The 12,500-nt window shown below is 56.0% G+C and overlaps 3 protein-coding genes across 11 annotated transcripts in view; 2 read left to right on the top strand and 1 right to left on the bottom strand.

Moving 5' to 3' along the window:
- Positions 1–12,485, bottom strand: part of rpp21 (ribonuclease P 21 subunit) — a 57,311-nt gene extending 44,826 nt beyond the window's left edge. For 3 of the 7 annotated variants that reach the window (XR_010971015.1, XR_010971013.1, XR_010971014.1), the window contains exons 1-5: positions 10,438–12,485; positions 6,804–6,891; positions 5,096–5,196; positions 4,893–4,975; positions 3,665–3,817 (exon numbers count right to left, since the gene is read on the bottom strand). Coding sequence is in view for 4 of the 7 variants with exons in the window: in XM_068022042.1 (XP_067878143.1) it covers positions 3,665–3,817; positions 4,893–4,975; positions 5,096–5,196; positions 6,804–6,857 (391 nt within the window). In the remaining 3 variants the exon portion in view is untranslated. The other 4 variants (XM_068022042.1, XM_068022044.1, XM_068022043.1 and 1 more) reach the window with 4 other exon arrangements.
- LOC137356274 (involucrin-like) lies at positions 7,290–9,830 on the top strand. Its single transcript, XM_068022144.1, has one exon. The coding sequence runs from the start codon at positions 7,290–7,292 to the stop codon at positions 9,828–9,830; it is 2,541 nt and encodes an 846-aa protein (XP_067878245.1).
- The window catches only part of ercc1 (excision repair cross-complementation group 1), a 24,948-nt gene continuing 24,742 nt past the window's right edge, over positions 12,295–12,500 (top strand). The window contains exon 1 of one of the 3 annotated variants that reach the window (XM_068022004.1): positions 12,295–12,500. This exon is cut by the window's right edge and continues 10 nt beyond it. The gene's annotated coding sequence lies outside the window, so the exon portion shown is untranslated. The other 2 variants (XM_068022003.1, XM_068022005.1) reach the window with 2 other exon arrangements.

Here is a 12,500-nt window from a genome sequence, read left to right as displayed (position 1 = left end):
CTCTCTTTCCTCTGGTACTGGAAGCTCTCTCTTTCTCTCTGCTGGGACTCAGAGCTCTCTATCTCTGCTGGGACTGGGAGTTCTATCTCTGCTGTGACTGGGAGTGCTCTCTCTGCTGGGACTGGGAGCACTCTCTCTCTCTCTGCTGGGACTGGGAGCTCTCTCTCGTTCTCTCTCTCTCTGCTGGGACCGGGAGCTCTTTCTGCTGGAACTGGGTGCTCTCTCTCTCTCTCTTTCTCTGCTGGAACTGGGAGCTCCCTGTGCTGGGACTGGGAGTTCTCACACTCCGTGGGGTCTGGGAGCTCTCTCTCTCTCTGCTGGGACTGGAAGCTCTCTCTTTGCTGGGACTGGGAGCTCTCTTCTTGTGCTGGGAGCTCTCTCTCTCTGCCGGGACTGGGAGCTCTCTACTGGGTCTGGGAGTTCTCTATGCTGGGTCTGGGAGCTCTCTCTCTCTGTTGGGACTGGGCAGTCCCTCTCTGCTGGGACTGGGAGCTCTCCCTTTCTCTGCTTGAATTGGGAGCTCCCTCTCCACTACACCAGGGAGCTCATGCTCTGCTGGGACTGGGAGCTCTCTCTGTCTGCTGGGACTGGGAGCTCTCGCTGCTGGGGCTGGGAGTGCTCTCTCTGCTGGGACTGGGAGCGCTCTCTCTCTGCTGGGACTGGGAGCTCTCTCTTTCTCTGCTTGGATTGGGAGCTCTTTCTCTGATGGGACTGGGAGCTCCCTCTGCTGGGACTGGGAGTTCTCTCTCTGCTGGGACTGGCAGCGCTCTCTGCCTGCTCGGACTGGGAGCTCTCTCTCTCTCTCTTCCTCTGCTGGGACTGGGAGCTCTCGCTCTGCTGGGACTGGGAGTTCTCTCTCTGCTGGGACTAGCAGCGCTCTCTCTCTGTTGGGACTGTGAGCTGTCTCTCTGCTGGGACTGGGTGCTCTCTCTCTCTCTGCTGGGGCTGGGAGTTGTCTCGCTCTCTGCTGGGGCTGGGAGCTCTCTTCTGGAGAACAAAAGAACAAAGAACAGTACAGCACAGGAACAGGCCATTCGGCCCTCCAAGCCTGCCCCGATCTTGATGCCTGCCTAAACTAACACCTTCTGCACTTCCGAGGCCCATATCCCTCTATTCCCTTCCTATTCATATATTTGTCAAGATGTCTCTTAAACGTCTCTGTGGTACCTGCTTCCACCACCTCCCCTGGCAGCAAGTTCCAGGCATTCACCACCCTCTGTGTAAAATACTTGCCTCGCACATCCCCTCTAAACTTTGCCCCTCTCACCTTAAACCTATGTTCCCTAGTAACTGACTCTTCCACCCTGGGGAAAAGCTTCTGACTATCCACTCTGTCCATGCCACTTATAACTTTGTAAACCTCTATCATGTCGCCCCTCCACCTCCGTCGTTCCAGTGAAAACAATCCGAGTTTATCCAACCTCTCCTCATAGCTGATGCCCTCCAGACCAGGCAACATCCTGGTAAACTTCCTCTGTACCCTCTCCAAAGCCTCCACATCCTTTTGGTAGTGTGGCGACCAGAATTGCACGCAATATTCTAAGTGAGGCCTAACTAAGGTTCTGTACAGCTGCAGCATGACTTGCCAATTTTTATACTCTATGCCCCGACCGATGAAGGCAAGCATGCCGTATGCCTTCTTGAATACCTTATCCACCTGCGTTGCCACTTTCAGTGACCTGTGGACCTGTACGCCCAGATCTCTCTGCCTGTCAATACTCCTAAGGGTTCTGCCATTTACTGTATCCTTCCCACCTGCATTAGACCTTCCAAAATGCATTACCTCACATTTGTCCGGATTAAACTCCATCTGGAAGCTCTCTCTCTCTGCTGGAACTGGGAGCTCTCTCTGATGGGTGATGGGGCTCTCTCTGCTGGGACTGGGAGCTCTCTCTCTGCTGGGTCTGGGTGTTCTCTCTCTCTGCTGGGACTGGGAGCTCTCTTTCTGCTGGGTCTGGGAGTTCTCTCTCTCTGCTGGGACTGGGAGCTCTCTTTCTGCTGGGTCTGGGAGTTCTCTCTCTGCTGGGTCTGGGAGTTCTCTCTCTGCTGGGATTGGGAGCTCTCTTTCTGCTGGGTCTGGGAGTTCTCTCTCTGCTGGGTCTGGGAGTTCTCTCTCTCTGCTGGGAATGGGAGCTCTCTCTTTGCTGGGGCTGGGAGCTCTCTCTTTGCTGGGACTGGGAGCTCACTCTCTCACTCAATGTAATATCTCCAAATTTGCAGATGACACAAAACTGAGTGGGAGGGTGAGTTGTGAGAAGGATGCAGAGAGGCTTCAGGGTGATTTGGACAAGTTGAGTGAGTGGGCTAATGCAGGGCAGATGCAGTATAATGTGGAAAAATGTGAGGTTATCCACTTTGGTAGCAAAAACAGGAAGGTAGATTATCTGAACAGCTATAAACTGAGAGAGGGGAATATGCAGCGAGACCTGGGTGTTCTCGTACACCAGTCGCTGAAGGTAAGCATGCAGGTGCAACAGGCAGTAAAAAAGGCAAATGGTATGTTGGCCTTCATAGCGAGAGGATTCGAGTACAGGAGCAGGGATGTCTTGCTGCAATTATACAGGGCCTTGGGGCGGCCACACCTGGAATATTGTGTGCAGTTTTGGTCTCCTTATCTGAGGAAGGATGTTCTTGCTATAGAGGGAGTGCAGCGAAGGTTTACCAGACTAATTCCTGGGATGGCGGGACTGACGTATGAGGAGAGATTGAGTCAGTTAGGATTATATTGGCTGGAGTTCAGAAGAGTGAGGGGGGAATCTCATAGAAACCTATAAAATTCTAACAGGACTTGACAGGGTAGATGCAGGAAGGATGTTCCCGATGGTGGGGGAGTCCAGAACCAGGGGTTATAGTCTAAGGATACGGGATAAACTTTTCAGGACTGAGATGAGGAGAAATTACTTCACCCAGAGAGTGGTGAGTCTGTGGAATTCGCTACCACAGAAAGCAGTTGAGGCCAAAACATTGTATGTTTTCAAGAAGGAGTTAGATATCGCTCTTGGGGGGGCGAAAGGGATCGAAGGTTATGGGGGGGGGGGGAAAGGGGGAACAGGTTACTGAGTTGGATGATCAGCCATGATCATAATGAATGGCGGAGCAGGCTCGAAGGGCCGAATGGCCTACTCCTGCTCCTATTTTCTAGATGTTTCTTTATGACTGGGAGCGCGCTCTCTCTCTCTCTCTGCTGGGACTGGAAGCTCTATCTCTGTCTCTGCTGGGACTGGGAGCTCTCTCTGAGGGGTCTAGGAGCTCTCTGCTGGAACTGGGAGCTCTCTCTCTCTCTCTGCTGGAACTGGGAGCTCTCTCTCTCTCTCCCTCTCTACCGGGGGGAGCGATCATCCTCTGCTGTGCCCGCTACGTCTGTCTGCTGGCGTTAGGGTGCTTCCTGTGAGGTTGGAGCGCTCGGTCTGCTGGTGTTACAGCTCTCTGCTGGGCAGGGTGCTAATTCGGATGACGTTCCGGTCATCGTGCTGGCTGTTGATGACGCCCGCCGGGGAATGGCTAATGGAGTCCGCACAGAGAGAACTGCGAGTGGTAATAAAATAGGCAAAAAAAAAGTCGTAGGGCCCCCTTTGCCTCTCCTGCTTCCCTCCCCCGCCCACACCAGCCCCGGTCGAGCTGTCCTCATCAAACCCTCTCCTCCAGCCCGTCAACAGCCACTCACCTGTCTGACGCTGACACTGGCCCGTCGAGTGAGCCTCGGACTGAAGTTGAGCCTCAGGCCGCTCGGCCCAGAGGCTGTACCCGGGTTTGTTCGGGAACCGCTTGGTCAGTCCGCAACTCAGGCACCGCACGACCGTCATCCGCTGGCTCCGCTCTGTAAAGGAAGCACCAGTTAACAACACCGCACTGCAGAGTCGGAGAGAGACGTATATACTCTGGGACTTGATCTCTATAATCCAGACCGACACTCCCCCGGTGTCAGTACTGAGGGAGTGCTGCACTGTCGGAGGGAGATGTATATACTCTGGGACTTGATCTCTATAATCCAGACCGACACTCCCCCGGTGTCAGTACTGAGGGAGTGCTGCACTGTCGGAGGGAGATGTATATACTCTGGGACTTGATCTCCATAATCCAGGCCGACACTCCCCCGGTGTCAGTACTGAGGGAGTGCTGCACTGTCGGAGGGAGATGTATATACTCCAGGACTTGATCTCCATAATCCAGGCCGACACTCCCCCGGTGTCAGTACTGAGGGAGTGCTGCACTGTCGGAGGGAGATGTATATACTCTGGGACTTGATCTCCATAATCCAGGCCGACACTCCCCCGGTGTCAGTACTGAGGGAGTGCTGCACTGTCGGAGGGAGATGTATATACTCCAGGACTTGATCTCCATAATCCAGGCCGACACTCCCCCGGTGTCAGTACTGAGGGAGTGCTGCACTGTCAGAGGGAGATGTATATACTCTAGGACTTGACCTCCATAATCCAGGCCGACACTCTCCCGGTGTCAGTACTGAGGGAGTGCTGCACTGTCAGAGGGAGATGTATATACTCTAGGACTTGATCTCCATAATCCAGACCGACACTCCCCCGGTGTCAGTACTGAGGGAGTGCTGCACTGTCAGAGGGAGATGTATATACTCTGGGACTTGATCTCCATAATCCAGACCGACACTCCCCGGTGTCAGTACTGATGGAGTGCTGCACTGTCGGAGGGAGATGTATATACTCTAGGAATTGATCTCCATAATCCAGACCGACACTCCCCCGGTGCCAGTACTGATGGAGTGCTGCACTGTCGGAGGGAGATGTATATACTCTAGGACTTGATCTCCATAATCCAGACCGACACTCCCCCGGTGTCAGTACTGAGGGAGTGCTGCACTGTCGGAGGGAGATGTATCTACTCTCGGACTTATTAAACCGGATGAGAATTCCACTTACTTCGTAATCTGACTGTGGCAGTGACACCAGGCAGCAGGAGAGATGAACAGCGTTTGCAGAGGGTCCGTTTGACAGAGGGGTCTCTGCGGAGCAGAAAGGGGGAAACACCTCAGTATCGGGGCAACTTTACCCCCATCTCCTTCCTCCGACCCCCTCCCCTCACTCCCCTCCTAAACACACTCCACACACACTCAGATACTCACTGTCGAAGGACGAGTCTCTTGCTGATAGTCCGCTGTGTGTAGCAGTAAAACCTCGCCAGCTCTTCATTCTCCGGGGTCTGTGCCAGGACACAGTGGGCAGCCTGAGAGAAGAGAAGGAGAGTGAGTGAGAGAGAAAGAGAGTGATACAGAGACCGAAAGAGAGACAGACAGAGAGAGAGCGAGGGAGAGACTGGAACTGTGCATAGTGCTCCAAGTGTGGTCTAACCGAGGGATATGGAGACTGGAACTGTGCACAGTGCTCCAAGTATGGTCTAACCGAGGGATATGGAGACTGGAACTGTGCACAGTGCTCCAAGTATGGTCTAACCGAGGGATATGGAGACTGGAACTGTGCACAGTGCTCCAAGTGTGGTCTAACCGAGGGATATGGAGACTGGAACTGTGCACAGTGCTCCAAGTGTGGTCTAACCGAGGGATATGGAGACTGGAACTGTGCACAGTGCTCCAAGTGTGGTCTAACTGAGGGATATGGAGAGTGGAACTGTGCACAGTGCTCCAAGTGTGGTCTAACCCAGGGATATGGAGAGTGGAACTGTGCACAGTGCTCCAAGTGTGGTCTAACTGAGGGATATGGAGAGTGGAACTGTGCACAGTGCTCCAAGTGTGGTCTAACCGAGGGATATGGAGACTGGAACTGTGCACAGTGCTCCAAGTGTAGTCTAACCAGGGGATATGGAGAGTGGAACTGTGCACAGTGCTCCAAGTGTGGTCTAACCCAGGGATATGGAGAGTGGAACTGTACACAGTGCTCCAAGTGTGGTCTAATCCAGGGATATGGAGAGTGGAACTGTGCACAGTGCTCCAAGTGTGGTCTAACCGAGGGATATGGAGAGTGGAACTGTGCACAGTGCTCCAAGTGTGGTCTAACCCAGGGATAGGGAGAGTGGAACTGTGCACAGTGCTCCAAGTGTGGTCTAACTGAGGGATATGGAGAGTGGAACTGTGCACAGTGCTCCAAGTGTGGTCTAACTGAGGGATATGGAGAGTGGAACTGTGCACAGTGCTCCAAGTGTGGTCTAACCGAGGGATATGGAGAGTGGAACTGCGCACAGTGCTCCAAGTGTGGTCTAACTGAGGGATATGGAGAGTGGAACTGTGCACAGTGCTCCAAGTGTGGTCTAACCGAGGGATATGGAGAGTGGAACTGCGCACAGTGCTCCAAGTGTGGTCTAACCCAGGGATATGGAGACTGGAACTGTGCACAGTGCTCCAAGTGTGGTCTAACCCAGGGATATGGAGACTGGAACTGTGCACAGTGCTCCAAGTGTGGTCTAACCGAGGGATATGGAGAGTGGAACTGTGCACAGTGCTCCAAGTGTGGTCTAACCGAGGGATATGGAGAGTGGAACTGCGCACAGTGCTCCAAGTGTGGTCTAACTGAGGGATATGGAGAGTGGAACTGTGCACAGTGCTCCAAGTGTGGTCTAACCGAGGGATATGGAGAGTGGAACTGTGCACAGTGCTCCAAGTGTGGTCTAACCAAGGGAGATGGAGACTGCAACTGTACACAGTGCTCCAAGTGTGGTCTAACCCAGGGATATGGAGACTGGAACTGTGCACAGTGCTCCAAGTGTGGTCTAACCGAGGGATATGGAGAGTGGAACTGTGCACAGTGCTCCAAGTGTGTTCTGGAGACGTGGATGAATGACAGACAGGAGCTTGTTAAAAAAAAGGCATGACTCCGCACCTGATAAAGAAAATTCAGTCTCTGATAGGCCTCCCTGTCCTTTACTCCGGTCATCGCTGCACAAACGGCCAATCAGAGAGGCCTAAATCTGTAAAAGTAAACAGCTCAGGTTGTGACAAGCAGAAAAGACTGAGTTACATTTCTCTATCCTCAGAGGCGCGGCAAGCAAGTCTCGCACAGCAAAAGTCCCGCAAGCAGTCAGGCGATAATGAGGAGAGACTGAGTAGAATGGGGCCGATATTCACTGGTGGTTGGAAGAATGAGAGCTGATCTCATTGAAACGTAGAAAATTCAGAGAGGGGCTTTGACAGAGTCGACACTGAGAGAGGGGGGGTAGCAGGCTTGAGGGGCCGAATTGCCCTCCTCCCGCTATTGCTTCTCCTGCCCCTGTTGTTTTTTAAGCAACGTCGGTCGTGCAATGAATTATGAAACTGGGGAAGGGGGCAATATTGGTGGATTTCCGGTCCACTCTGGGCCCGGCGGCCAATGAGCGACGTCCAAAGTCAATACCTGGCCCCCAGTAGACCCTACGGCCAATATCAGTCGTTTAGTAGACCCTACAGTCAATACCGGGTGTCCAGTAGACCCTACGGCCAACATCGGGCGCCCAGTAGACCCTACGGCCAATATCAGTCGTCCAGTAGACCCTACAGTCAATACCGGGTGTCCAGTAGACCCTACGGCCAATATCAGTCGTCTAGTAGACCCTACGGCCAATACCGGGTGTCCAGTAGACCCTACGGCCAATATCGGTCATCCAGTAGACCCTACAGTCAATACCGGGTGTCCAGTAGACCCTACGGCCAATATCAGTCGTCCAGTAGACCCTACGGCCAATATCGGTCGCCCAGTAGACCCTACAGTCAATACCGGGTGTCCAGTAGACCCTACGGCCAATATCGGTCGTCCAGTAGACCCTACGGCCAATATCGGTCGCCCAGTAGACCCTACGGCCAATATCGGTCGCCCAGTAGACCCTACGGCCAACATCGGGCGCCCAGTAGACCCTACGGCCAATATCAGTCGTCTAGTAGACCCTATGGCCAATATCAGTCGTCTAGTAGACCCTACGGCCAATATCGGGCGCCCAGTAGACCCTACGGCCAACATCGGGCGCTCAGTAGACTCTACGGCCAATATCAGGTGCCCAGTAGACCCTACGGCCAATATCGGGTGCCCAGTAGACCCTACGGCCAATATCGGGCGTCCAGTAGACCCTACGGCCAATATCGGGCGCCCAGTAGACCCTATGGCCAACATCGGGCGCTCAGTAGACCCTACGGCCAATATCGGGTGCCCAGTAGACCCTACGGCCAATATCGGGCGCTCAGTAGACCCTACGGACAATATCGGGCGCCCAGTAGACCCTCCGGACAATATCGGGCGCTCAGTAGACCCTACGGCCAACATCGGGCGCCCAGTAGACCCTACGGCCAACATCGGGCGCCCAGTAGACCCTACGGCCAACATCGGGCGCTCAGTAGACCCTACGGCCAATATCGGGCGCCCAGTAGACCCTACGGCCAATACCGGGTGTCCAGTAGACCCTACGGACAATATCGGGCGCTCAGTAGACCCTACGGCCAATATCGGGCGCCCAGTAGACCCTACGGCCAATATCGGGCGCTCAGTAGACCCTACGGACAATATCGGGCGCCCAGTAGACCCTCCGGACAATATCGGGCGCTCAGTAGACCCTACGGCCAACATCGGGCGCCCAGTAGACCCTACGGCCAACATCGGGCGCCCAGTAGACCCTACGGCCAACATCGGGCGCTCAGTAGACCCTACGGCCAATATCAGGCGCCCAGTAGACCCTACGGCCAATACCGGGTGTCCAGTAGACCCTACGGACAATATCGGGCGCTCAGTAGACCCTACGGACAATATCGGGCGCTCAGTAGACCCTACGGCCAATATCGGGCGCCCAGTAGACCCTACGGCCAATATCGGGCGCTCAGTAGACCCTACGGACAATATCGGGCGCCCAGTAGACCCTACGGCCAACATCGGGCGCCCAGTAGACCCTACGGCCAACATCGGGCGCTCAGTAGACCCTACGGCCAATATCAGGCGCCCAGTAGACCCTACGGCCAATACCGGGTGTCCAGTAGACCCTACGGACAATATCGGGCGCTCAGTAGACCCTACGGACAATATCGGGCGCTCAGTAGACCCTACGGCCAATATCGGGCGCCCAGTAGACCCTCCGGACAATATCGGGCGCCCAGTAGACCCTACGGCCAACATCGGGCGCCCAGTAGACCCTACGGCCAACATCGGGCGCTCAGTAGACCCTACGGCCAATATCAGGCGCCCAGTAGACCCTACGGCCAATACCGGGTGTCCAGTAGACCCTACGGACAATATCGGGCGCTCAGTAGACCCTACGGACAATATCGGGCGCTCAGTAGACCCTACGGCCAATATCGGGCGCCCAGTAGACCCTCCGGACAATATCGGGCGCCCAGTAGACCCTACGGCCAACATCGGGCGCCCAGTAGACCCTACGGCCAACATCGGGCGCTCAGTAGACCCTACGGCCAATATCAGGCGCCCAGTAGACCCTACGGCCAATACCGGGTGTCCAGTAGACCCTACGGACAATATCGGGCGCTCAGTAGACCCTACGGACAATATCGGGCGCTCAGTAGACCCTACGGCCAATATCGGGCGCCCAGTAGACCCTCCGGACAATATCGGGCGCCCAGTAGACCCTACGGCCAACATCGGGCGCCCAGTAGACCCTACGGCCAACATCGGGCGCTCAGTAGACCCTACGGCCAATATCGGGTGCCCAGTAGACCCTACGGCCAATATCGGGCGCCCAGTAGACCCTACGGCCAATATCGGGCGCCCAGTAGACCCTACGGCCAATATCGGGCGCCCAGTAGACCCTACGGCCAATATCGGGCGCCCAGTAGACCCTACGGCCAATATCGGGCGCCCAGTAGACCCTACGGCCAATATCGGGCGCCCAGTAGACCCTACGGCCAATATCGGGCGCCCAGTAGACCCTACGGCTAATATCGGGTGCCCAGTAGACCCTACGGCCAACATCGGGCGCTCAGTAGACCCTACGGCCAATATCGGGCGCCCAGTAGACCGTACGGCCAATATCGGGCATCCAGTTGGCCCAATGGCCAAAATTGGGCTTGCGTGGTGCCTGTGCCCCTCCGTGACCGTTCCGGCCCCTTCCCTTCCTCCCGTCTCCGCCGTCCCTTTCCCTCATTCCCAAATCTTTCCTCCTGGAGTGGAGTTGGGGTGGGGTGGGGGGGGGGAACCTGCCTCTCCTCAGTCTCCCAATGATGTTGGCCGGGGGACGGTAATAACCGACGCTCAGGCTTTTTGGTTCCTACCCCCTCCTCGCCCCCCCCACTACCTTTACCAGAGGCGCGGGGACCGGTTTGAGCGGCCCACACTTCCGGTCTCTCCCAGGCTCCAGAGGAATCGCGCGTCCGGGGAGGGGTTTGAGCCACGGACACTTCCGGCGATCAATAGTTCCACCTCCCCTCTCCCGTCCCATTGTGTGCGGGGACGGGTTGGAGGGGGTGCACACTTCCGATGATGTAAGGTGCCCCCCCACCTCCCAACCATCCCCTCCCAACCATCCCCTCCCCCAACACTCACTCACCAAGGGTCGATTCCTTCAGGTCCTCCCACTCTTTCAGGTCCTCCCAATCTTTCAGGTCCTCCCAGTTCCTCTCGGTCCTCCCAAATCTTTCAGGTCCTCCCAGTTCCTCTCGGTCCTCCCACTCCAGATCCTCTCGGTCCTCCCAGTTCCTCTCGGTCCTCCCAATCTATCAGGTCCTCCCAGTTCCTCTCGGTCCTCCCACTCCAGATCCTCTCGGTCCTCCCAGTTCCTCTTGGTCCTCCCAATCTATCAGGTCCTCCCAGTTCCTCTCGGTCCTCCCAGTCTTTCAGGTCCTCCCAGTTCCTCTCGGTCCTCCCAAATCTTTCAGGTCCTCCCAGTTCCTCTCGGTCCTCCCAGATCTTTCAGGTCCTCCCAGTTCCTCTCGGTCCTCCCAGATCTTTCAGGTCCTCCCAGTTCCTCTCGGTCCTCCCAATCTTTCAGGTCCTCCCAGTTCCTCTCGGTCCTCCCAATCTTTCAGGTCCTCCCAGATCTTTCAGGTCCTCCCAAATCTTTCAGGTCCTCCCAGATCTTTCAGGTCCTCCCAGTTCCTCTCGGTCCTCCCAGTTCCTCTCGGTCCTCCCAATCTTTCAGGTCCTCCCAGATCTTTCAGGTCCTCCCAGATCTTTCAGGTCCTCCCAAATCTTTCAGGTCCTCCCAGATCTTTCAGGTCCTCCCAGTTCCTCTCGGTCCTCCCAATCTATCAGGTCCTCCCAGTTCCTCTCGGTCCTCCCAGTCTTTCAGGTCCTCCAGTTCCTCTCGGTCCTCCCAGTCTTTCAGGTCCTCCCAGTTCCTCTCGGTCCTCCCAGTCTTTCAGGTCCTCCCAGTTCCTCTCGTCCTCCCAGATCTTTCAGGTCCTCCCAATCTTTCAGGGCCTCCCAGTTCCTCTCGGTCCTCCCAATCTTTCAGGTCCTCCCAGTTCCTCTCGGTCCTCCCAATCTTTCAGGTCCTCCCAGTTCCTCTCGGTCCTCCCAATCTTTCAGGTCCTCCCGGTCCTCCCAATCTTTCAGGTCCTCCCAGTTCCTCTCGGTCCTCCCAATCTTTCAGGTCCTCCCAGTTTCTCTCGGTCCTCCCAGTCTTTCAGGTCCTCCCGGTCCTCCCAATCTTTCAGGTCCTCCCAGTTCCTCTCGGTCCTCCCAATCTTTCAGGTCCTCCCAGTTCCTCTCGGTCCTCCCAGTCTTTCAGGTCCTCCCAGTTCCTCCCGGTCCTCCCAATCTTTCAGGTCCTCCCAGTTCCTCTCGGTCCTCCCAGTCTTTCAGGTCCTCCCAGTTCCTCTCGGTCCTCCCAGTCTTTCAGGTCCTCCCAGTTCCTCTCGGTCCTCCCAGTCTTTCAGGTCCTCCCAGTTCCTCTCGTCCTCCCAGATCTTTCAGGTCCTCCCAATCTTTCAGGTCCTCCCAGTTCCTCCCGGTCCTCCCAATCTTTCAGGTCCTCCAGTTCCTCTCGGTCCTCCCAGTTCCTCTCGGTCCTCCCAGTCTTTCAGGTCCTCCAGTTCCTCTCGGTCCTCCCAGTTCCTCTCGGTCCTCCCAGTCTTTCAGGTCCTCCCAGTTCCTCTCGGTCCTCCCAAATCTTTCAGGTCCTCCCAGATCTTTCAAGTCCTCCCAGTCTTTCAGGTCCTCCCAAATCTTTCAGGTCCTCCCAGTTCCTCTCGGTCCTCCCAATCTTTCAGGTCCTCCCAGTTCCTCTCGGTCCTCCCAAATCTTTCAGGTCCTCCCAGTTCCTCTCGGTCCTCCCAAATCTTTCAAGTCCTCCCAAATCTTTCAGGTCCTCCCAGTTCCTCTCGGTCCTCCCAAATCTTTCAGGTCCTCCCAAATCTTTCAGGTCCTCCCAGTTCCTCTCGGTCCTCCCAATCTTTCAGGTCCTCCCAAATCTTTCAGGTCCTCCCAGTTCCTCTCGGTCCTCCCAGCTCCGCTCTTGCCGCCCCAGCGCCGGCTCTTTGTCGCTGGGTGCGTCGCTCCGAGCGTCCCCCCCCCTCCTCCCAGCAAGCGCACACCCTCTCCCGCCGGGTCCGTCGCTGCTTCCGGACCCCCGGGACCCACAGGGTCAGCACCGAGGTTCCGTCCGCACTC

The sequence above is a fragment of the Heterodontus francisci genome, chromosome 45 (assembly GCF_036365525.1).
Source record: "Heterodontus francisci isolate sHetFra1 chromosome 45, sHetFra1.hap1, whole genome shotgun sequence".
Taxonomy (NCBI): domain Eukaryota; kingdom Metazoa; phylum Chordata; class Chondrichthyes; order Heterodontiformes; family Heterodontidae; genus Heterodontus; species Heterodontus francisci.
The sequence above is the reverse complement of the archived record's forward strand: the minus strand, read 5'-3'. Positions and strand labels throughout refer to the sequence as shown.